Source organism: Pholcus phalangioides, unplaced genomic scaffold, assembly GCF_987345545.1.
Source record: "Pholcus phalangioides strain wild (caught in Gottingen) unplaced genomic scaffold, Ppha-v1.0 ptg000003l_1, whole genome shotgun sequence".
NCBI classification, from domain to species: domain Eukaryota; kingdom Metazoa; phylum Arthropoda; class Arachnida; order Araneae; family Pholcidae; genus Pholcus; species Pholcus phalangioides.
In genome coordinates, this window is record NW_028301596.1 from 30,238,336 (window position 1) to 30,266,045 (window position 27,710).

The 27,710-nt window shown below is 33.3% G+C and overlaps 1 protein-coding gene across 2 annotated transcripts in view; it reads right to left on the bottom strand.

Moving 5' to 3' along the window:
- Positions 1-5,243: 5,243 nt before the first annotated feature.
- Positions 5,244-27,710, bottom strand: part of LOC149088383 (uncharacterized) — a 43,139-nt gene continuing 20,672 nt past the window's right edge. Inside the window, exons 8-13 of one of the 2 annotated variants that reach the window (XM_089247465.1) lie at positions 23,053-23,196; positions 21,826-22,071; positions 15,915-15,992; positions 11,679-11,774; positions 10,903-11,212; positions 5,244-7,951 (exon numbers count right to left, since the gene is read on the bottom strand). In XM_089247465.1, coding sequence (XP_089103591.1) covers positions 7,560-7,951; positions 10,903-11,212; positions 11,679-11,774; positions 15,915-15,992; positions 21,826-22,071; positions 23,053-23,196 — 1,266 coding nt within the window. In that variant the 3' untranslated portion in view covers positions 5,244-7,559. The remainder of the gene's footprint in view (positions 7,952-10,902; positions 11,213-11,678; positions 11,775-15,914; positions 15,993-21,825; positions 22,072-23,052; positions 23,197-27,710) is intronic. The other variant, XM_089247463.1, reaches the window with a different exon arrangement.

Below are 27,710 nucleotides of genomic sequence, written 5' to 3' on the forward strand. Positions count from 1 at the left end.
ATTTGTATAAATAGAATATATATACTTCATAAATATTGAAAACAAGCACCACACAGTTATCATTTTCCTGCAATAAAATAAGAGTGTAGGAATTGGAATTGTTTGCCTAGTTGATGCTATCAAATTTTAATTTCATACATAGAGTTAATTCTGTGAATATTGATTCTATAATGTAAAGAATTAATATATATGTCACCACTAAAGCTCGAAAGCGATTAATGTGCACATTACCTAGCTAATCTGCAGATTAACTGATTTACTCCTAGCTATTAATGTGCACATTATTTTGATAATCTGTAGAATAACTGATTTCTGCACTTTAGCGGTAACATATATAGCATGTATGTTACCATTAAAATGTAATCACGTAATGTGCATATTACCTAAGTAATTTACAGATTAACTAGGCCAATCTCAGGCAGAAGATAACTAAATTTAACTAGGTCAAAGTGTTAGAAATTGTTTGATTTCTAAAATTACTTAGGTAATCTGCACTTTACCTACTTGATGAAATACGTTAATGTGCACATTACCTAGGTAAAGTGAGGAAAACTCTTATTCTGTAGATGATTCCGCACTTTGACAGATTGGCCTAGTTAATCTGCAAATTACCTAGGTGATGTGCACATTAACGGTTCTTGAACTTTAACTGGTGACATATACACTACTACTAAGTTCAAAAAGTTCAGACTTTTTTTATCATTATGGAAGAATGAATACAGATAAAACCTGTTTATTTGGTGTTTCCTTAGAACTAATTACCCCTGCACAATTATGCATTATTGCTATTGTTCATACAAAGATGTAAATGTGGATTGTAGCCTTTTTTTTTACTGCATTCTCCAGTGTCTTTGCTGTTGCATTTCTTCGGAACCTGGGAAGTTTGCTTAAGTCTCTTTAAGCAAATTCTTTATCTGGGGAAAAAGGAATAAGCTTGGTGTAGGAAGGACTCCCAGGTCCCCTCCTGGTATCAGATCACCTGTCAAAATATGACATTCCAATATTTCTGTGCAATCAACTTATTTCCTTGATCTCGCCCGTGTGATACTTTTTCCCCAGATAAAGAATGTGCATAAGGGGTAAAGATTCTTGGGTGCAGAAGAAGTGCAGCAAGCAGTGATGGAAGCACTGGAGAATGTGACAAATAAAGGCTTGCAATCCGCATTTATATCTTTGTATGAACAATGGCAAAAATGCATAAGGGTAGTTACTTCTAAGGAAACACCAAATAAATGGGTTCTATCTGTATTCATTCTCCTGTAATAAAATAAGTTTCGAAACTTTTTGAATGTAGTAGTACATAAAAAATAAAAAAAAGATAAACATTAAATATATTTCATCAATATTTCAGCAGCAATCATAAAATAACAAACAAACCAGCAGAAAAGTTTTTTTGTACTTCTAATCCAAGAAACCCCTGGAATTATTTGAAATTTTACATATCTAAATCCTCATCAATGATCATCAATAGCCAATTAACAAATAAGACAGAAAAAGTGTAAGTCATTTTAATCATTTCTACAAATAATGATTTTGTATTAAGATCATGTGATGGAATCTGAACCGTAATGTTTTCTGAGATTTTCTCAAGAACATCTTTGCTCACCTTAAAATTTTTTTTTTTTTTTCATTTAATAAAATAATTATTCTGGTTGTGCAATAAATTACACTCACAAGTATTTCAATTGAAACTGCCTTTTCCTTCCAAAAATAAAAGTTAAATATTCATTTTGTAATTAAAATTGTTCAACAAGGAATTATAACAGGTGACATGAGAGGCATGGAAGAGGCAATAATACATTTTATACATAAAAAAGGATGTTAATTAATTTGAAAAATATTGATGTAAAGAATACTATGCATGTGAAATGAAAATACATTGAAAAGACAATCAGTTCCCAGAAATCACCGAACACTAAGCTATTGAAGAGCTAAGACTAGGCATGAATTTTTCATTTTTCTCTTATTTTAATTTTGGCTTGAATGAGAAACGCCGAAAAATGAAACGATTGCAAATATAGAAAGATCTCAGTAACAGGATTATGGGGGGAAATACACCAGAAAATCTGCATGAAGATTAGACTAAATCTCGAGAGGTGCATTTATTTGAACAATCCTTATTGAACCCCACATTTAATGCTGCTTAAAACTTCACTTGTTCCTAAAAAAAAATCTTACTACTTATCTTCAAAACGTTTCATTCGGCTTTTTTTCTAGAACATTTGTGTGCTCACACATTCTGTCAGTACTTTACTGCATTAAAATAAGCGGGTGTATTTTGTAGCAGAAACCTTCCCGTTCTTTTATCAGCTATTTATGTTCAGATTTCTTTGTTTTCATGCTCTTTAATTTAGTGCCAAAAGAAATATATATATATACATATATATTGTTGAATCATCACTGTGTCCATTTTACTTATGTGATCATAAATGTGCTCATTATTTGCATAGTTTGCTTCCTTATATGAAAACCCATTATATAATTTCTTAAGATGTTAAATGTATGCTGCTGGACATTGTTAATAAAGCTTGCTTGTTGCTTCCATACATCCTCAAACATGTGTTTTGGGAATTTTTATTTCCTGTAGTTCTGACAAAAACAAAATTATTTTTTATGAGGCTATGAATATGATTGTACAGGATGATTCCATAATTCCCCTTGCTCAAATTGGAAAGGTCCATTTTAAAAAGTATGGCCGTCATTTCCATTTTCTAAGAGGTTCTTCAGTATATATCCATAGCAAAACATTTGTATGAAGAGGAATTGATGAATCTTGAAATGTCAAAACAGTTTTCCTCTTTTTGTTTCAAAAAATTAAAACATCTTAACAAAATGTTACTACTAAATATTTTTATGCAAGCCAACATTACCTTGTTAGAATACGTGTTGTACATCTCTTTCCTCTTCCATATATATATATATACATGGTAATATACTTAAACCTACAATCCACCAATTACAGGCAATGTATAATGATAGGTGCTCTTAACATTACTGGGTGCAAAAATAGAGAGGCCAATTCTACAAACCTACTAGCAAAATTATGTGCTGATATAATACACAAACATTGTGTCTATGGCCATTTATTTATTTATGTTCTTATACATCATCACAGTTGAAGTTCGATCCAGATATGCAACAGATTCATGTATTGATTATACATCAAGACATTGTATCTGGATTGAACCTCAACCACAGCTTGCCAGTCAGTGTTGTAAAGGCGATAGCAGCTAGCTCATATTCAGATAGCTTCTTTTTTTAGTATGATGACACTATCTCTCATCATGACATCATCAGGTATTGAAAAATCCCAGAAGCACTGATGAAGTTTCATGCACATAATGTGAATTCTTGATAAAGATTCAGTTCTTTTTCATAAGTACAAAGTCAGGGCCATAGCCAGAAATTTTGTTCGGAGGGGAACCAAAGTGATAAAATAGATTTAGCCATATTTTTCCATTTGTTTGGTCATTTTCTCCCATTTTGGAGGAGGGGGACCCCACAAGTCCCCCTCCCCCAACTACAGCCTTGTGCAAGGTATTTTTAAGATATTAGTTCCAATACTGTCCAAACATGCACGTAAATAACTTTAGCCTATGCTTGCAGAAATCCCTCTTTTTTGTATTTGTAATGTTAAGATTAGATTATAGAATCTAAATTTACTGTAATTTTTTTTTTGTTTTAATCGGTAGATGCGAATTTCACTCATTCAGTAATAAATTTCCAGTGGCGATAGACTGGAGATGTGCTTGGTTTGAAAGATGCAAATTTATCTAATGTGAGGGAAAAAACATTGTATAATCCATGCGTGAAGTTTTTATTTATCAACAATGAAATCTTGGAAGAATGAAAAGAGTTGTTTGTCAGAATTTTGGAGAAAAAATATTCTAAAAATCTATTTTTCTACTTGGATAAAAATGTCATCTATATATCTTAAAATAATCATTTTTTCAAAAGAAAATCGATTTAGAAAATATTTTTATTTACATCTTTTTTTCAGAAAAAAAAGAAGCTGCAGATGAGATGCAGTGGCATATAATCAGCACAAAGAAATTCCTATTCCCCCCCCCACCCCCAATCCAGGGATTACATGTGGGAAAAATATGGTGAATACATAATTATGGAAGATATACAACACATAGTATGACAAGATAATGCCAACTAACATAAAAATACTTATGTAATAATCTGTTTTTATTCAGATGCTTTAGGTTTTTATTGAACAAAAGGAGAAAAACGATTTAGACATTTTAAGAGACTCAGTCCTCCTCTAATGGAAAAAGAAAAAAAAAGAAATGCAAATCGCAGCCATATTCTGAAATTGAGCTTCAGGACAAGAATTTCATCAAATATGCTTACAAATTCAAATTTTCTCATTTTCTTAAACAAAATGTGAAAATACACTGTATTGAGATTTAAAAAAAAGCCAAGGTATCAACACTTTGAAAAATGTTATTTCAGAGCTTGTGGTAATTCTGTCAATGTTGACATTTGTAGTTCCTAAAAAGATTAATTCTTTGAATGAAGAAGTTTTCTGAATTTGAAAGTACTTGGAAATTAAACGAGCATTTTTCAAATACTTCCTAACAATTTTTTTTTTTGGGTAAATAAAAGACAATTTTCAAATATTTCCCCCTTCCCAATGGTGTATACATTATGATGGAAAGAAACAGCATTTATGGTAATACAACACTTATTTTAATACAGCATGTATAAATATATACACTCATGCAATTATATTACACTAATTTGAATATTTACCCTTTAATCATCTTGAACAAAATTTACACTGCACACAGCCAAGGCTATTTTTACAAGCACATGACCGCTGACATAACTCATCAAACGTAGAGAATATATATAAGTAATTTTTACTTTGAAGCAACAACACACTCCACGTAGTTTCATATGAACACAATGTCAATGTTTAAGTCTCTCACAAAATTTCTAAGAAAACATTCTTATGTTACACAAACCAAACCCAAACCTTTTCCATGTCAAGTATATCACACATGGTCCCATATAAAACCTAAAGATGATTTTGATTCACTATAGAATAGTTCGCATGAGGATAAAATAATTGTCACTTTCGACAAATGCAGCGATTCAATCAAACTTAAATAAAATACCTGACATTGTTCTTCCAACAGAGAAATAACATAATTTTCCATCATAAATTAATATTTTATTAAACTAATGAAGTATTTGTGAACAGTTTTTTTTTCTTTTTTCAACATTTTTTTCTAAATAACAAAACTCAGATTTTCATTTTCATCATGCATTGCTATTCTATAAATTTGTATACTGTCGAGTATTAAATTGTTTGAACTACTACAACCCCTGTTATCATTTATAACTCCACAAACTATAAAACCCACCCATTTTAGTATTTTCCAGTTAGTTAAAAATATATAGGCTATATGGAAGAGTAGGTAAACTTTGCCTCATAATACTCAGAAAAATCACCAATGGAAAAGGCAAATACAAGGAAAAAAAGGAAAACCCCTTATACATTTCGATGCACAATGACACTTCTTATACTTACACATAGAAGACCTACACACAGGGGATCAGCTTCATTTTGGTCATGACATTTGCTTGGACAGATGTATATTTTTGTTCTTTTCCGCAGAGCAACCAAGAGTTAAGATTTGGTAATCAATCCAAGTGGGACCCTCAGTCAGTATGATAGTTTATCCTCTGAAGATGACACCCATAGCGTGTCAAAATGGATAAAGAGTTTTTGTATTTTCCTTTTTCATTGGTGATTATTCTGAATATAGGCTATATATGTACTAAGATGACTAAAATACATTGAAGGGCTGATGAAAACATGATTCCAACAACGTGATAGTTTCCTGCTCTCGAAATTTAATACAAAGAATTATAGGGGATACAACATGGAATTCGGACTAGAAAGAGAGAAAACAAGAATGCAGTACAAGAATACAGTAGAACCCCGTTCAACCAGCCAAACCAGAACCAAAAGTAGACAGGTTTAGAGAACATCTAGTTAAATGAAAGATTGCAATGGGTGCAAAATTATATTTTTATATATATATATATATATATCATATTCAAACTAAATTACTTCACAGCGAAATATTGTGCAACACGAAATGAGATTTAAAGATGAAGTCAATAAATTGGAATGAAAAATTAAGATGTTTTATACAGGCAATAGCATTTAATTTAACACCCACATATATAGCACTAATAACATAACATGAACTGGCCAACATGCCACATTGTGGAAATATAAAAAGATCCCTCAGAACATAAAATAAGGAACACAAATTTCTAATGCCAATTTAAGAAAAGATATGAAGAGGTTCTACTGTATACAGCAGGGCTTGACAAATGAAAAAAAAGGCACCAGCCAAACTTGTTAGGAGCCAAGAATAACTATAATTTCAAGAGAAATTTGTTCTAAATAATGTTTTTTTTTACTTTGCTGGGACTTTATATCCTTTTTCTATGTTGAAAAGCACACTGCCATGAAGTCAGAGAATTTTGTGTCATTCACAGTCTCCAATTCAGCAATCACGTGCACAAAATTTGAGGCACCAAAATGAATTTCCTAGTTCCCCAAGGTGACCTGAGATTTGTCAAGTCCTGGTATATAGGGTGTTTCCAAACAAGATGAGCAACTTGAAGAACAAGAAATGGCAGAACCCATGAAGACAATATTTTTTATCATGGGAAATACAGTGGAAAATGAAATGTTAATTTGTTAACATGCAAGTAGCACTTTCTACAAACATTATAGTCCATGCTTTGGAAGAGATGGAAGAAATTTTAAACAGTGATAGAGCCCATAAAGACAACAATTTCTTGTCTTCACGTGCACGATCATGGATGAAATGTAGAGGCACTGAAAATGTCAGAATAGAACATAAGTTTCCCCCACCCCCCAGCAAGCATAGGCATTTTATTAGTAAAATAGTTTTTCCTGTACCCTCTAGTGCCTCTATTTCCAACGATGCATAATGTGACAAAAAAAATCATTGTCTAGGAAAGTCCTGGTAATTCTTTTAGCCCACATTTTCTTAAGCACATAGTATAAAAGAGAGTATTTTGAAACTCATCTAAAAAGACCCAAAAAAGACTTGAGGATATAATAAAACCTCTTTTGCGGACACTGGAAAGACAAAAAATAATTATCCATAAAAGAGGGGGGTGACCATTAGTCAGGTGCTTGAAATGCATACTTTTATTATACAAGGGGAAAATATTATTCGGCCGTAAAAGAGGCATGACGGTTAAGAGGGGTTTCACTGTATTAACTTTGGAATTTGGTGTTCCGCTGCAATTTTCCATACCTTTCGTTGCATTTTCCCTCAATAATTATAAGCTATGGAATCACATCTAATTGGGCATACAACATCTTACTAAGTAATGTATGTACAATATACAATCGTAAGACATTACAGAGACAAGTTAAAAAAAAAAACGACAAATATTCTGGCAGCCTCAACTAGAGTTCCTGCAGATTTGGCTGTCTCCAACAGAAGTTGGAATATGTGAATAATGTGTCAACTGATGCACACATAATTGGATTAACATTGTTCCTGATTTTCTGATACAGACTTCACGGAAGGCTCTAAACTGCTTTGCCTCAATAAAACATAGTTCCACTGATTAGGTACAGGCATGTCTATGCAATTGTATTTGTCTCTAACTTCTTCTCTGACCCACCAGCAATACTTTTTAAAGCTTGGATGCGGAGCTTTAATCCAACTGGAAATGTTTTGGATTGTTATATCCAACTGCCTCTTGGATATATATGTATAGGTTAAAGTAGCCGTCGGTGGTGTATCCTTTGTATTAGCATCGTTCTCTGGTGTCATTTTTTTTTGACTGTGCTTACGCCAGAATTCTTGAAATTCTTTGATCACACACTGCTTGCTGTTTATGTTAGCATGAAGCAATTTTATCAGAAAAGGCATACCTGAAGAAAAAATATATATATCATGTTAATTAAAAATGAATAAAATAGAATTATTAATCAACTACATTAAAGGGAATATTAAAAATATTTTATGGCTGGGATTAGGAAATATGAAGACCTACGTCTGAGACTACAAAAGGTCAATTCATGAATACACCTATAGTATTTTTCCAGACTTTTATGCACAGGGCTATTATAAATTCATGGGATAAACTTAAACAGGTGATATGACTCCTCTGGGTAACGCAAATTCTACCACAAGTCATTATACTGCTTGATCATTGTTTGATTCAGCATAACCTTGATGGTCCTTGCACCAATAAAAAAACAAACTTCAATCCAATCGTGCATATGAACCCTCGAATGGTTGATAGCACATATTGCAGCAAATTCTTTCTGGAAAAGGGTGTCTACAAAATGTCTATTTCCTGCCATCGCCACCGAAGATGTCATCACAGTTGTGAGATGAAATTGTTTGGAAGAGTGAAATTGTTTGGAATAGTAATTTCTTCTTGGATGATGATTCTTGGCCTTGAATCAACTGATATACAAGATATAATAGTGGCATGTATACAGGGTGTCCTGTAAGTGCTAATGCAGCCTTTATCTCATCAACCATCTGCCGTAGTGGTATGGGTTTTAATTTCAAAAATGCTCAAAAGGTGTTCAAAATTACCCTGTACCAGTTGCTCGTCTACCATCGTGAAGGTTGTTGTCAGGGTCCCGGGTTCGAACCCAAGGGAGGATACAGATAAGATACTTTCCCTAACGAACTTGAGGCAACCACCGATAGACAGCGCCTTCACTTCCAACCCATCTCACTAATGGCAGTAAATTGCAATATAGCGATATGGCCAGAGTTGGTATTTGGTGAAGTAGTTTCGAGAGTGAACCCATGTTGCCACTGAGGGCCATAAGTTCATGGACCTTGGAGCCAAAAGAACATTAGGAAAAGTTCTTTACCTATCGAGCCTGGGGCACCACCGATAGATGGTGCCGTCATTTACCACCCAACTCCACTAATTGGAAATTGTGATATATGCAGTTTTACAAATTTTTCTGTTTTTCATAAAAAAATTCCCCTTTTAAACTTGGGAGAGGAGTCGAGTTACTCTTTAAAATAATTTTTTTGGATAACACTGGTTTGCACCCTTAAAATCAGCAAATTTTTTTTGACACAATAAAAAAATTAGTTAAAATTTTCAACAATAGTTGGCCATTAGGCGTCACACTAACAAAATACATGTAAAACATCTAGATTACAGCAACTTCACCAAATGTGCCTTTTCTACTAATGTCAACATCCCAGTTTTTCAAAGAAACTTAATGCAGCAAAACTAATTATATCCGCAGTCATTATTGTCTAGGAAGAGCCTGTTCATAAGCTTGTCGTTGGTTTTTATTGTCTTTTGAGGGGATTAAATTTTATTATCAGGAAACAGCACTATACAGTGTCACCTATTGGTGAGAATTTAACTATTTTTCTTAAGTCAGAAAAAATCAGACAATTTGACAAGTCTTATGGGCACAAACCCCCTCCCCTAGAATAGCAATTTTCTTTGATTGTTTAGGACTTTTCAAAATTTGTCCGATTTTATGAGACACCCTGTACATTAAAATGACCAGCAGGTATAATATACTGAAAATTTAATGAATAAAATTTTAAATGTTTATATAATTTTGATTTATATGTGTTATGACTATTTTTTCCTATAATTAACATAAACTAAAAAAGAAAACTTGTCAAAAATTAACATTCATCTGAATTTTTTTAATTACGCAATGAAAATCCTCCTTCAAAATGAACCTTAATACAGATATGAAAAATATGTGTAATTCAAAATCCATGCCAATATTAGCAATTATAACTGTTTTACACTATCAGATGTGCCAACTTTTGGAATTCAGAAATCCGGAGATTCTCCGGGGGGGGGGGGGGGGCATACACCCCCCTCTCTGGTACTCATACACTCCATCAAAAATAAAAATTCAAAAAAAAAAATTAATCAATTAAGAAAAAGTTTAATTCCCCACCAAGGCAGGTTGTGCTTTGCCCCTGAGCAGAATATAATTGCATGTCAGTCTTTCCATGCAGAATAGAGAAATCACATCTACATACTGTACATAAAACATAAGTTTTTCTTTTTGAGGATGCTATCAGTGATTGATAATCTTGGGTATATGAACTCTTAAAAGCTTTATTTAGCTTAAAGTTTTATATTTTCTTTCTAAAGACATATTTAATTAGAGGAAACAATTAAAAACTTCAAAATACAAAGCTGCTGATGAAAAAACGTGTTTAGTTTATGGAATACAATAACTATTATACAGGAATTTCGGTAACCAAGGGCTTCCCCCTGATAACTGATTGTCGATAAACGCTACATAAACAAAGTCACGTCTTTGCCAGTTGCTTAAATGCGGTCACCAAGACTTTTTTTACAGCTGCTCGATGGGAATGACCACGGCTGTCCTCTATGGGTGTTTTCCCTCATGACCACGGCAGTCATTGATGTCACAACGCGAAAGCTCACGTAAAATCTAATTTTCTGCCAAAATCCGGAGAGCAGGAGGAAGGATGAAAAATCCGGAGAGTTGGCAGGTCTGCACTATGAATCAGCATTTCTCAAATATGGTCAGCGACGATGCCATAGGTGGTGTGCAAGCAGAGTTGATAATTTCTCTCTTTCTTACAGAAGGAAATATTATTCAATTGTTGTAATTGATATTATAATTTTCCTCATGGGTTCACACAAAAATTACACCTTTGTACTTAGGGTCACTATATCTCATTGAAGAAATTACGAGAAATTTTGCGACCCTAAACAAAGGTTTGAAAACCTTTTCTAACAGGAAGTATACTTCTAGGATCAACGGTTCGCCAGTAAAATGTCATACCCTGTTTGCTATATGCACCTTGCATACATACACAGGAAACTTTGCACACTAACCTTCTTCTGGTACTGGACATTTGGTATTCAAAACCTTAGTCTTATCCTTTGGTGGACTATCTGAGCTTGCTACATCATTATTTTGCAGGCTCGCAGCGACAGCAGGAGAAATTAAGTTCTTTTGAGTCAATAATTCAGCTTCAAATACTTTCAATGATTTTTCAACAGCAAGTATATCCTCAGTGCCATCTGCATCAAAGAAGCAACCTAAGATTACAGGTTTCAATTCTGTGGTCTTTTTCTTCCGCTCATATAAAAATTCCTTCTCTTTCATTTTGAGGCGCATTCTGAGTTCCTCTGGATCAATTGACTATAAAAGCAAAACAGAACATAGATCATTAAACATATAATAAATATCACAGTAAAAATGAATGTAACAAGTAAGAAACAATAAGGATCTTGTTATCACAAGTGATTTGTAATGCAGCATGAACAAGCTGATTTTAAATATGCTTATCACATAACAAGGAGCCTTTAAAAAATTATAATTAATCATAATGAGTTTTCTTGCTATTTTGAGTTTCCATTATAATTTACTTTTATCATACACTGGATAAGCAAAAATCATAGGATAACATTTTTTTAACATGAGTTGTGAGGTAACTCATGATGGGCAAAATATGAACCACAGATGTTGTAACGCATGAGGGAAAAAATATAGCTAACACAATTAACCAACTGTAAGTCCAAAGACCTGATAAAAGTAAATCCTCTCAAAGATGACTCAAGGTGTCATTATGTCTTTGTAGGATAATGATGATTTGAAATTCCATTACCTTACTTTCATCTTCACCCTCTTCTTCAGCAGACAAATAGCCATGAGGAACAAAAAACTCATTGTCAACTTCATAATCGTCTTCACTTTCTTCTTCCTATGTTTAATATAAAATATGAATCTATCTTTACATTATATCATAAAACAATCAATGATCTTTACAATAACCCACAAACCCGTTGCATGAAAAATTAGCGCGCTCTCACTCTCTCTCATACACACATGCGATCTCAACCTTTGCTGCGTGTAGCTATTAGGGCTGTGTGCCCAAGAGCTCCATGGACGCTCCAGGAAAATAAGTCAGTAAATTTGATGAATGAATTTAAAAAAACGAAGCCTATGGTACTTTGCCATAAACATTATAGACTAAAAAGGACTCTGCAAGTCTAAGTTTGTGAACCACTGCATTAGGCTTGTTGATAAAGTCATTTCCAAGTCAATCAAATTCTACTTCGGCCAATTGCAGTTTATCTACTTTTAACTTCACAAATCACCATGTCAACAAAACAGAAAAGGTTAAGCTTGACTTTGGATTAAAAAAATATATATATTGAAAGAAATTGATGTGCGAACTCTCTCTCGTACAAAGACAGAAACTGCCAAAAGTTCAGGATTCTAAAAAAACTACATCAAGTTCTCCAGTGAAAGATCAACAAAAGCTAGTTTCTGCAGCAAGTGATTTCAGTGGTATTCCTAAAAATATTTCAGAGAAATGGAATTTGCACAAAATTTTGTCTTGCATTATTTCCATGGAATTTAGCTGTGATAGTTTTACCCCTGCCAAAAATATTAATTAAAATTAATTAGAAATGATTAATGCATAATTAAATTTAATTTTTATACAACCCCTGATCAAATAACACTTGTATCGCGACATTAGTACCTCCCTTTGTTGTGCAAAAAGGAATTTGCTTCATAATGTAAGAAAAATTTGTCAAGATTCTATGTTGAGGGGTCATTCAAGTATTATGTCAGCATCGAGGGTCAGCAGGAGGGAGGTTTGGAGGTTGCTTATGTCATCAACCACCCCTTTTGTGAAGATATGAAATATTCTAAGCTGTTGACGAAATTTTGCTGACAGGAAGGGGGGCGGTGGGGGGGGGGTTGATAAAAAAACCGGGTTTTGGTTAAAACCATTTTTTTTTGTTTTAAATAGTATTAACATTAAAAACAATAAAATTTCTGAAAAATCATTCAAACTTTTAATAATTAATTAAAATAAAATGTTTATTAATGTAATTAACACTATTTTCATATTAATTAATCAATAAATATTTCTTATATTACAAAAACCAACTTTTGCAATTTAATTATTTTTTGCTTAACTCAATGGATTACTGTGTGTTTGAAAATTCTTTTAATGTTATTATTAATCATATAATATATAAAGGGTTTTCTCCAGTTACTTTCAGTATACTTAATTAGGAAGCTATTTTGCAAAAACTAATAAAAATTAGGTGAATATAATGTATTTAATGAAGCATAAATAATGCAGATTAATTAGCAATGATTTATGATATATAGGGTGATTATAACTAAGGTTCTGATTTCAAAACACTGTAAAAAAAGAACTATTGTCAGAATGACTTGAAAATTGACATGAATATTCCTGAAAAAATGGAATTTTATTTGGTAAAGGGGAAAAATACTTAAAAATGTAACATTAATGACATCATCCAACACGTGGGAAATTTGCTAGCAGAATAGAAACAATAGCCAGTCATGGCAAAATGATAACTTAATTATAGCATTGTACGATTTCATAATTCATGGAAACATCACAAAAAACGAAGTAATTGAACAAATAACTACAACTTACTTAAGAAATGTTAAATATGTTGTCCACCATGTTCTGGCCATGAGGTTGAAAGCACAAAAATTCTTGTTCAACAACACATCAGATTATGTCATGTGCTTGTAATTCAGTTTTATTAAGCCAAACGCGTCCCCACATTAATATTCCTGAGGAACTTCTAACATGTAGGGGATGTGCTGGAGATTGCAATTCACCAAAGTTTGCAATCTGGCCATTGTTTATAACATTTTGAGGTACCCCCCACAGTCAGAAGTTGCAAGGGTTAATGTGAATCCTGTAAAAATGGGTCTTCAGCAGCTGCTTTGCTGGTATTGCAATGTGCATCTTGATAGAAGTTCTATCTACACACTGATGCTGTGGAAGTGCCGAAATGATGTGGTTTCACAAAATAGATTATACTGCTGGCCAAGTACAGCATTTTGCATGTACAGCATTACTTGCACTTTTTTTCCTTTTGCGAAAGAAACTTTCATTGCTTCAGGAATATCCATGCAAATTTTCAAGTCATTCTGACCAGTACTAATTGTATAGTTTTGGAATCAAAACTTAAATTATAATCACCCTGTATGTAGCTGATTATTTTTCATAAATCTGTTACTACTATACAGTAGAACCTTGATTAACTGTCTTTATTGGATTATAGGACCACCTGCCCCTAGCATGATGGTGTCACTACTGTTGCTGCTTCTTTGTGAAGGGAAAAAGAAACCTGTGAGATAATACGCCACTACATTTAGATGTGTGATGCAATCCTTATTCATGAATTTGCTAAAGATAGAGCATCAGAATGTAGCCAAAGGTTAGAAAATGTTGTAAGAATGAGAAATTTTGGCTTCTGTATATAACTTTAAATAGCTAAGACACTTCATATGAAAAATATATATATATATTCTGGCCACTTTTATGAGAATTTTTGTAAAAAACCACTTATAAAATCTTATGTCCTTTAAAGATGACAGAATTTACCCCAAGGATATAAAATGTGGTAAAAATGAAACATTTTGGCTAATAATGAACCAATATGATATTTTTCAAGGAAAAAAAATTATATTTAGGCCACTTTTATTTGATTTTTTGAAAAAAACCACTTGGTTTAAACCAAACAACCCTGGGGGAGGGGGTCAGAAATGGCTGAAAACCTGCTTACATAATACTTGAATGGCCCCTTTATAACTGAGATGATTGATTTTTACAACTTTTAATGACAAGTTATCATGTAAAAAGTAGTAAAAGTCAAAAATTTCAATTATATGATAAACACATAGCTGCCAACTTTTGATAATGAAAATTAGGGAGATTTTCGAGCGGACCCGTATTTTATAGTAAAACCACTCCATAATAAATACGAAAGGGATTTTTCCAAATAAAATAGGGATTTCCCACACATAAAAGTTGAAGCATAGGGAATAAAATTCCTAAACAAAAAAAAGTGAAATTGGAGGTCAAAACTTCAATGGCGATCTAATATATATATATATATATATATATTGTATTCAATCAGACACGATGTGAACAAGTATTCTTTGCCAATGACCCCAAAATCATCGGAAGATGAAGAAAAAAGCGTCAAGTTTTGAAGAACACTGACCTTTTGTGACACTTGCTGACACTTTTTTTGATTTCATATAGGTGATGATGTTGGTCTTTCCACCATGTGGCCGATGTTTATGTCCCTAACACAACTTGTACAAAAGAAAAAAGTCAGTTTCTTTTCTGGAACGTTTGATGAAAGAAAATTCATCGGAATAAGTTTTTTTTAAAATTGATTAAGTATTTTTTGCTTATCAGTATTCATGTTTTGTTATCGCATGTACGTAATTTCAACAAAAGAAGTTTTGACCACATGCACGTCACTATAATCTCCAATTATTATCCAGGACTATTAGCTGCTAAGCTATTTCCCTGCATGATAAGACAAACAACTTTTCTTGTTACCATCAGAAGGTTCGTAAAACTTCCTTAAAAGGGAATTTCCCATTATTCCCCCATTTACGACAATGAAGTGACGTCATTTTGAAAGGGGGAAAAAAACAGGCAAGACTTTTTGCCCCAGAAGAAATTCCTTAGGAATTGTTTTAAGAAGCAGATATTTTTTAAACGAAGTAGGGAATCTTTAGGGACAATTAGGGATTTTTTGTGATTTTCGTAAAAATTCAGGAGATTTAAGAACTTTTCGGGAGGTCAAGAGATGAAGCTAAAATTTGGGAGACTTGGCAGCTATGTAAACATGACAAACTTTTGGGTGACTGTTACAAGGTGAATTTTTCCCAAATTTTTATTTTATGAAGATAAAACTATAACACCATAAATAACCTTCTTGTTCATTATATTTTACTACAGAATCAAATGTAGAATTTTTATTCTTTTGCACATTCCTTGTGGAAATAGCATATATAGATTCTGTTTAAAATCAAAACTCACTTCTGTTCCTGTGAGACTCTCACCAGGGCCTCCCTCTTCCCATTCATCATCACTATCTACTTCATAATCAAGAATATCCTGAAACAAGAAATTGAATACACTGATTGATCTTTACAAGAAATGCACTAAGAGTCTCACATAACAAGTACTGCTTATAACAAGAAACTTGCTATAATGAGTGATTTGCATGTGATTGTCTAATAGTTAATGTTAAGAAATAAAAAAATATTCTGTTATAAGCAGTTGAAAATTAAGAAGCATTCACCATAATGTTAAAAAAAATCTCAAAAACATTCGTTTTTCTGTCTCTCTCTTCAACAACATGATGACTCTTATCATTGTACATGCTCCTTGTAAAAATTATTCAGAGGCACTTTTAACAAAGAATGGGCACAGAAAAGTCAAGTTTTTTGACTGTTATTTTTTGACTTCCCCTCTATACACATGGGATATGTGATGATTTTATTCGACTTTTGTCGCTACCAGTGACTAAGTATCAGAACTTACAGCTCAGTCATTTTCAAATTACTGAAAAATCCTGTTAAAAAAATTTCAGATTTGCAGAAAATTTTTTAACATAACTTTTTGCATTCAACATCAAAATTGTGATCCGATATTTTCTATAGAATAGTCGAGCTACTTTAGATTATAAATGTTTCCCCAAACAGTGTAGACCAGTGGTTCTCCACCTTTGGAAGCCCGCGGTCCATTTGATTTCTTTTATGTGAGTGGAAGGCCCGGTCATACGCACGCCTAATAGGGTATAAATGTATAAAAATGAATCGGTAAGCTATTCACAGCCTGGCGGTTGAGAAACACTGGTGTAGACTAAGATTTAGAACATTTCTAACTTGACATCAAGATTTTACATGATCATTATTAATGAGAAATTTAAAATCCTTTTCACATTTAACTGGAGAAGCGAATTTTATGAATATATTTTTTGAAATATCCTATACTTCTTTTAAACTGAAAATGAGTTGCGATTCTCGGCTGTAAATATCAGCCTATTTTGACTGGAAAGATAAGTCTATTTTTGACTGAAAATTTCAAACCATTCTTCACTGAAAACATCAAACCATTTCTGACTGAAAATGTCAGTCCATTTACAACTAAAAACATGAGACTAAAATATCAGCCCATTATTGACTTTAAAAAAAAATAAATTGGCCCATTTACAGTTGTGTTTAAAAAAAATTTGACAATAATTTTTTTCCCTTGAAATGAAATGCAAATCATGTTATACAAATCAGAATTGAAATGTACGATGTCTATTTATGTAACCCTTACGACTGAGTAAAAGCTCACTTCATTCAAAGCTCAAAAAAAATCAGACAGTGTGAATTTTTCTTGTTTCTGGAGCTGTTTTTTAAAATTTATTTTTAATTTAAAACTGTTTTTCTTGAAACTTTGGAAGCGAAGGAAATGCCTTGTAAAAGACAAATTTCTCTGGAAACAAAAGAACAGATTGTGGAACTTATCCAAGATGGACAAAAGCTACATTTCTATTTCTAAACTTCTAAGTGTTCCAAAATCGACAATATGTGATGTTTGGAAGTGGTTTCAAATGTGTGGTGAGGCAAATAGAACTATGGTTCTGGTTGCTCAAGAAAAACTTCTTCCAGAATTGATCATTTGATAAAACAACATTCAGTACAGAATTCGAGGAAAAGTGCAGTGGAGATAAACCAAGAGTTCCAAGCCGATTATGGAGTTTCTGTCAGTGTCTCTACAATCAAGTGCCATCTTTATGAAACTTGTCTTTTTGGTGGAAGACCAACAAAGAAGCCTTTGATTTCCATTAAAAATAGAAAGGTCCAAGTTGATTTTGCTCGGAAGTATCAAAGTTAGACTCCCAAACAATGGGCAAAGGGTCTTTGGAATGATGAGTCCATGTTCCAAATGTTTGAATCGAGTGAACAATGATATATTAGGCAGCCAGTGGATACAACAGGAGACATCAGCTTCCGACAGTTAAACATGGTGGTGGTAACATGATGCAGGGCTGCTTTGGATTATCTGGTGCTGGTCCTTTAGTGTGAATAACAGGCAATCGAGAATAACAACAATCATGGACCAAAATTATTTTTTCATTCCAGACATAAGTTTTTAATGACTGCTGCTCCACTTGTTGAACCCTCAAACTAAGCAAATGAAAAATTAATAAACCAAATGGTCCACATACGCGCTACCCACAAATAACGTTGAAAACGATACAATTTCTGCGCTTTGGCTGTATCACTAATTGCAATCTACAACATTTGTACTTTTTGGCAATATATCAATGATTCCCTGCTCAATTAAAATCTATTACACTAATTTTTTAGATAGGATTTGGTAAAAAAAGTAGGAAAAGTAGGACAAAAGTATAACATTTTACCAAAAAAATAGGAAAAGTAGGACGAGTTGGAGCCCTGTATATGGCTAAGTTTGTGATTAAAAGTAGTATAGAAGATCTTTGGGGTGAATATAGAGACTTGAACTAAATCCCTAGATACAGGGCAGAAAGAAAGCTGCCCTATTTTTAGATTTTGTGTATGAAAAAATTGCAGAAAAATACAGAGAGTTGAACTTAGCTAAACTGCACCAAGTATTTTTAGTGCATTACAATGTGGCACTGGGTTCCCGATTCAAAATAATAGATATTGTACCAACATAAATATCATTGGGCTTTCAACTTTACTTTTTTGTATTAAAATTTTGAGTTCTCTTGTTTTTTTTACCAAAACTCATTGAATCTGTGAAAGAATAAAAATATGTAAACTATTAAGCAACATCATGCAAGTTGGTAATACATTCACAAATTGCACAAGAAACAATCTTGTCAATAAAATTTGTTTTACATAATTGATGCTGAATGGCCCTTTGGTTGGAGATCCAGTAAATTGAGATACCTGCACTATATGTGTGATATTGAGTTGCCACTATGCATTCACTTTAATTGGGGGTGGGGAGGGGCCTCATGAACAAAAGCACTTTTCTCTACAAGAAAAATGCTAATTCATGAAGTTAATTTGAGCTCAATGACCTTCCATGTTACATAAACAGATTTTTGGTGTTAAAATTTTTTGCTCGTAGTATATTTGTGGTTTATTCATTTAATGCTTAATTAAATTTGAGTAATTAAGAAACAAGATTTGTTTCAATTAATAAGCAGTCAGGTCAATTAAAATAAAAATCTGATTTTGATTTTGTAAAAAAATCATGATTTTTTTTCTTACCCTACAACTGTAGAACTGAAAACACAAGACTAAAATATTAAATCATTCGTGACTGAAAATATCAAACCATTTGAACAAATCTGTTTATTTACAGATGATTGGAAAATTCATTTACTCAGGAAAATACCAAATAATTTTCGACTGAAAATATTGAAAATATATCATATGATGTTTTGAAAATAAATATCGGATATATATCAAAAACCAACATTTTTCTGTTGCTCATATAACTCCTAAATAACATAACATATTTTTTTAATTTATTTACGTGCTGCATATAGTTGTTTTTCCTTTTGATACTTTTGATTCTAATCCAAATATGTGTGTGTGTGTATATATATATATATTTTTTTTTTTGATGCAATATGTAAAACTGTTTTTAAATTGCACTCCTCTGTTGCCATGAATCTTATATATATATCCAGTACTATACGTTCAAAATTTTGTTTCCCATACCAATATTTTTACTAGCATTTACCAGAATGGGTCATTTTTTTACTTGACCCCTTGATAAATTTTTTTTAATATTTTTTTCTACTTGTATGATAATGATAATTAATTTGATTCGATTTTGGAAAAAGAAAAAAAAAACCCAGTGAAATTCTATGCAAAAATGTTTTGGAGAATCAACAGCTGATATTAAAACAAAACTATTACTAACTTAATACTAGAATAAAACCATTTAAAAGATGTTTTAATCTGCATATAAAGTAGCAATTTCCTACATTTTTATAACCTGACAGATAAAAAAAAAATAAATATTCACTTATAAAATGACAATTTTCCACATGATTGTGAATTGCCATTATAACAGACTTCAAATTATAAGTGAATATACAGTAAAACCTCTCTTTTACGGGCATCAACAGAACAAAAAAACTAGTCCGTAAAAGAGGGGAAGACCATTAATCAGGGGTTTGAAATGCATGCTTTTATAACACAAGGGGAAAATATTATTTGCCCATAAAAGAGCAATTACCCCATCTGAGGGGTGTGCATGCCAAGTTATAAAATTATATGAAATTGCTGCATTATATGCATCTTTTAAATAGTTTTATTTTAGTAGTTTGTGTTATATAACAGACTTTTACTGTATATTGTATCCAAAGTAAAAGAGAAAAAATAAGAACTCTAAAAAAACAATTTTTCATAAAATGCACATGGCTTTTCTAGAGGTCTTCTTGGATGATGATCAACTTGGCACAGAGACACAAAACCATTTTGATTGATTTCAGAATCAAATATGATCACGAAAGTCCAAGCAAATAATTACCAGTTTTTAGATGATGCCAGACTGCCTACCAGTTGCAATAAGTTACTTATGAATAGCAAATGCATGAAATATTGAGCTAAATATTATTTTTTCTCTTCTGGCGCTAAGATTCGAATCCTAAGAATCAGCCCCCCTCCCCTAAGAAAATTAGAAAAGGTAAGATAAGCCCCACAGACAAAATATTTTTAACATTTTTGTAAATGATTTTTTTTCATAGCACTATTTCAGTATTCTATAAGATTGACTCCAGCCAAAGCAAAATGACAGAAATGTGGTAATAAAAATAACTCTAGGCCAAAATGGCACACTAGCAACCACAGATAATTTTATTCTGTCTCTCCTCACAATATATTACAATCTTTTTTCGATGAGCCTTCTGAAGTTCAGTTTGTCAACTCTCTTCCTTGACGCACAGAAAATTATGAAGACATGGAAATTTTTTAAGAATAATGCTCCTACAAGACCACTTCCAAAATCACAGTGCAAAATGTGTAAATTAGGTCCAATGTGAATAAGTCAAGGTGAACTGGATGGTTTTACTGAGCCATCTATTCTTTCACAAAGGGATATGTTTACATTTTACTGCTCAATGCAAGATTGTTTCTGACAAATGAAGCACTTTCATTTCTAGCTCTTTGCACTGCATGTCCTAAAAATACATAAGACAACTGAATGCAACTGGGTAGGATCAAGATCACTTTGTTATGCAAACTGTTGTTTCACCTATACACAAATGTGCACCATAATTTTGAACGATGAATGCAAGTTACTGCACAATGAATAGTCCAAGAACACGAAGTAATAAATGTGAAATTATTTTTTTCATCCAGACATTGAACATTAAAGGACCGGTCACACCCTCTTTCGCATCTCAGAAAGATGAAAAAAAACGAAAAAAGATTTCATCCAGGTTTCATTTATTCAGATTTTCCCAGATTCATTTTTTATCCAGGCAGAAATTTTTAATTACTCAGAACATTGACACAAATGAGTTTTCGAAACCTTAAACTAAGCAAAAGAAAAATTAATAAATCAAATGGTCTACATACACTCACAAATAACCTCAAAAATCGATACAGTTTCTGCTGTGGCAGAATCATTAGTTGCAATCTACTGCATTTGTATTATTTTTTGGCAATATATCAATGATTTTTCCTCTTCATTTAAAAGTTACAAGAATTTTGTTGACAAGATTTGATGAAAAAAAAGTAAGAAAAGTAAGACAAAATCTGGAAAGTAGGACGAAGGTAGGACATTTTACCAAAAAGTAGGAAAAGTAGGATGAGTGGGAGCCCAGCTTATGTTGCACAAGTTCAAAAATATAGCTGTTATTATAATAAAATGTTTTACACTTTGATAAATATATGAAAAATAATTGAATATAATGTCAAACTAATATGTCAATAATAACACATACATCTTTTCGAAACGGGTTACGGGGTAGAATATTCTTGCTTTTTTTCCTCCATGTACCAAAATAAGCTGGTCTCACATTTTCACAGAACTGCAAAAGCTTGGCTTTCAAATTTAATTCTGGTGCATTTTCACTTTTCAGCACAATAACCTCATCATCATCATCTAGATTGTTTTTTGATTGTTTTTTAGTTTCCAAGATTTTGTAATCCTTGGATTTTAATATAGATAAGTAAAGGCCTTTGCAATCCTATAATAAAAGAATTCATTCATGAAAAAATTATGTGTACTTCAAAGTAAAATAAATGCAAAATTAATATAAAATAAATAAAATTTTCCAAAACTTTCACAATAAAGAACCAGATACTCAATATTATATCATTTTCTCAGGCCACCGGTCTGCTTGACCCGCCGAGCTCTTTGATAACATATGTTCGTTACAGCTTGGTGGCTTCATTGAAATTTTTGATGTGGCTCACACTGTCAAGGGTTGAAGGTTTTGGGGAAGAACTTTTTTATGCAAATAAGCAACCCTAGTTTATGGTTATGAAAAAGTTCACATATTGACAATACATATATGTATGACTAGTGAACTAAATGAGGCCCTTGAACTCATGTGATGTGGCCGCAAATCTAACACCAAGCCTTAACATTTTTTTTAAATGAAATATATGAACATTCCAACTGGTGACAGAGGAATAGTGTGGTGTAGGTCGAAATCCAGCTTTTGGGGTGAGGTTATTCTTCAAAATAAGGGTGATTATAATTAGGGTTGTCTTAACACAAAGGAGTTGGACGATTTTAACACGTTTGGAGCCTCTACCACATTAAAACTTGTCTACATTGGACACTTGTGGACACTCTATTAAAATTCGTCAAATTTAGAGAAGTGTTCAAGATATAGAGATACAATATTGTGGATATTCTGTGTTATAGGATTATGGTCATTTCCATTCAAAATCGCTCAATGTATGAGTTCAGGATACAGGTGGTTGAAGTTGACAGGTTTCACTAACACTGAACCATACATGCACATCAACATTTCTATGGGGAATCTCTAACAAATGGGTGCATTCCAGAAAGTGTTTGTGTATGGTCGTAACATATTTATGATGCCAGTTATGCATATTTAGTAGCGGGAACTGTTTTTCTTCTTTTTTTTTCAAATAAGCATAAGATGCAATCACAGAGATACTTCTCTGTTGGCCAATCAACATAATCGTCAACTCACTTGCATATTTTGTCTAGTGATGCACTGATCAAGTGCTTGTTTGTCGAACCTCTGCCGGGCTTCTGGAGGGACTATCGGTGCTAATACCATACCTTCAGTGACTTGAAATGGACGAAACACTATTTCTTTGCTTTGAGGCTGAACCTATGAATAAGAAAGGAGATATAGATACATATGATAAATGCATGGCTATTATAAGATCAACATATAACTGGCAAAATTATAAATAATTTGTGCATCATACAAACTGAAGTTACATTATTGAAAAAAGTAAGGAGTAGAGATGTAAAATTCTCGAGAATAATCTTTAGGACAACATTCTCATCTGGAAGGACTACTATTATATATAACTTCAGAATATTTTAATTATTCTCAATGAAAATATTCTCCAGTTATTTACAGTGAAACCTGTATAAAATAGGAGGTCAAGAGACTGAAATTCTTTTCCGTTCCAGACAAGTTTCCGTTTTATAGAGATGCACATAAAAATATATGCAGTGATTTATTTCTATCGTTTACAAAACTTAAGTTTTGAGATCACCCTAACTTCTATAAACCAACGAGTGTTAGACAGAGATATGTATATTATATTATTTTGAATTTTTTCATGTTCGCTGTTTTAAATAACTACAATTGAAATTTCATATTTAATGCACTAAAGTTAATCTTCAATTTAAAACATTCTCCTGAATAGCAATAGAATAAACACTTATACTTTTGGCCAAAATTAAAATTTTTTAATACAGTGAAACCTTGGTATAACGATATTCTGTGGATAAAGAAAAAATATCATTGTAGAGAGATTATGGTTATATCGAGAGGCGAAATTATCCTTATGTGCGATAAAATTTATGCTGTTGTCATTTTTTCTACATCAACATTGTTAATACCATCAGAAAATGCGCTTTTATATATTTATTCGCTGCAAAAAAAATTTTAATTGATTAATTTATTAATAAAATTCCCTCAGATGTAACATCCCTGCAGAGAAGTTTACAGCACTGCACTTTCATGTCTTACACAGAAAGTAGCAATACCAATAACTTACTTTAGCTTTGTGATTTTTTTAGTGAAAAATATTGATGTTATTAGATGCCTTGAGAAGGAACACAAGTGACAAAGTTAAAATTAAATTCAAAACGATTTTGAGCAAAATATAAAAAAATATTGTTTTATATTAAAATGTGTGTTAATAAATGCCAGGAGCTTGGGTAACAAGAAAGATTTTTTAGAAACTATGATAGTTGTGGAGGACTTGGATCTTATAGCCATTACAGAATCTTGGGCAAACGATGGGGATGAATCTTTCTTACACATCTCCGGATACGATACTTTTTTGAGAAATAGATCTGATAGGAAAGGGGGTGGAGTGTTGATATACGTGAAATCATGTTTGAAGGCTAGAGAGTGTAACGTGCAGAGAAGTGATATTGAAACCATATGGGTTGAACTTGAGAACAAAAGACGTCATAAGCTTATTGTTGGGGTTTGTTACAATCCACCGAATAGGGATCAAAACTATATCGCCAAAATGCATGATGAAATTTCCTACATGTGTAAGCGAAAGAGGGTTCTCATACTAGGGGATTTCAATTACCCGGGTATTGATTGGGAGAACCTTTCATCTGGAAATCAGTATGAAAGAGACTTTCTTAAGTTGGTGCTCGAAAATTTTTTGTATCAGCATGTATCAGAAGCCACTAGGGGTACTGCTATTTTGGATTTAGTTCTTACTAGTTCTGAGGATCTAGTTGAACATGTTTCGGTGGGGGAAGAGTTTTCTTCCAGTGATCATCGTATCGTCAGATTTCTCTGTAACTTTTCCTCGGGTAAGGTTGATAACAAAAGACTGGTTCCTTGTTTTCGGAGAACTAACTTTGATGTTTTGCGAAGAAGGTTAGCGGAAGTTTTCAAAGACCGGTTGGAATCAGTAGGGGTGGTAAGTCAATGGGAAGAATTTAGTACGAAGCTGTCCTCTGTTTTGCACGACGTCATACCCTTTGTTCGAAAAAAGCGTGTTTGTACATCACACCCTCTATGGTTCACGGATAGCGTGCGGAACCTTTATCTTGAAAAGAAAAGAGCATTCAGAGAGTATAAAAGTAGACGAGGTGACCTATCATTGTTTACTGATAAAAGAAGACTGTTGAAGAAAGCGATAAGGGATAGTAAAAAGCAAGTTGAATCTAGGTTGGCAGATAACATTGGCTCTGACCCAAAATCATTTTTTCGATACGTCAATAATGGATGTAAGGGGACAGTTGGCCCCCTCTCGATAGGAGGCTCAAAAGTAGAGAGCAATGTAGGCATGTGTAGTGCTTTCAATGACTTTTTCGCGTCGGTTTTTAATGGAGATAATGATATTCGATATACGGGTGTTGCATGGGGTAATAAAACGCTCAACGATATTCAAGTGGAAGACGTGGAGGTCCTAAATCTTCTAAGAAATGTATGTGCAAGCAAAGCACCAGGACCAGATGATATCGTTCTCAGGGAAGGTGCTAATGAATTGTTGGGGCCAGTCGCACAGATATACAGGAGTAGTGTTGCTGAGGGTATCGTCCCGAGAGATTGGAAACTGGCTAACGTTGTTCCGATATTTAAGAAGGGTAGTAGAGAAGTGGTGTCTAATTATCGTCCAGTGAGTTTGACGAGCTCCCTCTCGAAAATTTTGGAAATTATCATCAAAAGGCAGTTTGTGAAGTGGATAGACGAGAATAATGTATTGTCGGATAATCAGCATGGGTTCAGGAAGGGGAAGTCATGTGTAACTAACCTCCTTTGCTTCTATGATTACGTGACTAAGGCTTTGGGTAAGAGCAAAAATGTCGACGTTGTTTACCTTGATTTCCAGAAGGCATTCGATCGGGTCCAACATGGCAAACTCTTGAAGCGTTTACACGAGATTGGAATAGGGGGCAACTTGCTGAATTGGATAGAATCGTGGTTAAGAGATAGGTCGCAACGAGTTATGGTGAACGGGGAATTCTCTGGTTGGACAGACGTCACAAGTGGAGTTCCTCAGGGAAGTGTCCTTGGCCCCATACTTTTTTCACTTTTTATCGATAAACTCGATCAGGGTATCGATGGAATTACTAGCAAATTCGCAGATGATGTGAAGCTAATGGGGGTAATCGGGAATGAAAGCGATAGGGAGTTGCTCCAGACCAACTTAAACAAGATTGCAGCATGGGCAAATGAATGGAGCATGACGTTTAGCGTAGATAAGTGCATGGTCGCTCATTTTGGTTCGAACAACCCACGGTTCTCTTACGAGTTGAATGGTGTCACTATCCTGGATGCAACTAGAGTCACCGATTTGGGAATTCTCATTGACGAGCGACTTAAGTTTTCTGAACATTGTTCAGCGGTTGTCAAAAAATCGAATAGAATGCTTGGTCTCATTTTCAAAAAGGTCTCTTCGCGTTCTCCTAAAGTCATTCTTCCGCTTTTTCGAGGCTTAGTTCGTCCTGGACTGGAGTATGCTGTAAGGTTTTGGAGACCATACCTACAGAGGGACATAGACTTGGTTGAAGGGGTGCAGAGAAGAGCTACGCGTGTCCTTATTGGCACACAGGGCTTGAGTTATGAAGAAAGACTTCATTTTTTGAATATGTTTACATTGGATGAACGCAGGTGTCGAGGAGATATGATCGAAGTGTTCAAAATTTTCAATGGGATGGATAGGATGGACCATGAACTTTTAGTACACCGCCAATCGACTGCTTTTACAAGGGGACACCAGTATCGATTGGTGAGGGACAATGCAAGGTTATGGTGTCGCAGGGAATTTTTCTCCAATAGGGTTGTTAATAAATGGAATAGCTTACCCCCGGAGGTAGTAAATTGTAACACAATTGACACGTTTAAAAAGAAATACGATAAACATGTTGGGGTAAATCGAGAAGCTATCCATTCTTAGAATAAGACAACCATAAGTATTCTTTATGGGCATTGTATAATATTTTATCATGTGTATATATTGTTTGTAATTTGTGTTAATTGCATTTTTAATTGGGTTGCTGTATTTTTGAAACATATGACAACCATATTTTTATGGGCATCTTTTTATCAGCCACCTCGTTGGGCATTTTGCCTGTTGTGGCGTTGTATTTGTATTTGTATTATATTATATATTTGCAGTTTCAAAAATTTCCTAAAAATATTGTTACACAGAAGGATTTATTGTAGTAAAGGATATCATTATATCCAGTATTGTTGTAGCAAGGTTTCACTGTATTTAAAATAAAAATTGCATAATTGCATACCCTTTTAAAAAGAAACAGTGAGGATGAAATCAACACCCAAAAATGTTTGTGAAAGAAAGATTCTACATATCTAACACCCCTAAATTTTGTTTTTAACACCTCTACAGATCTGTTTTTGTCTTCAAATTTAATGTGTTTCTTGTTGCTGGTGGCCATCTCTACGCTGAATGAAAATCTCTGCAGCCAAAACACAGTATCACTAAATTGTGAACAATAATTCAATCTCTCGCATACTGCTCTCCCAAGAAATTATCAAACTTTTTCCAAAAAACAGTGTTTTCTAACAAAAGTCACCATTTCCATAGTAAATGAAATGCTAAACAAGCTTTTAATAAATTTTGAATAGTAAATCCAGTTCCTCTCAAGCCCAACCACCCAGAACCAGTTCAG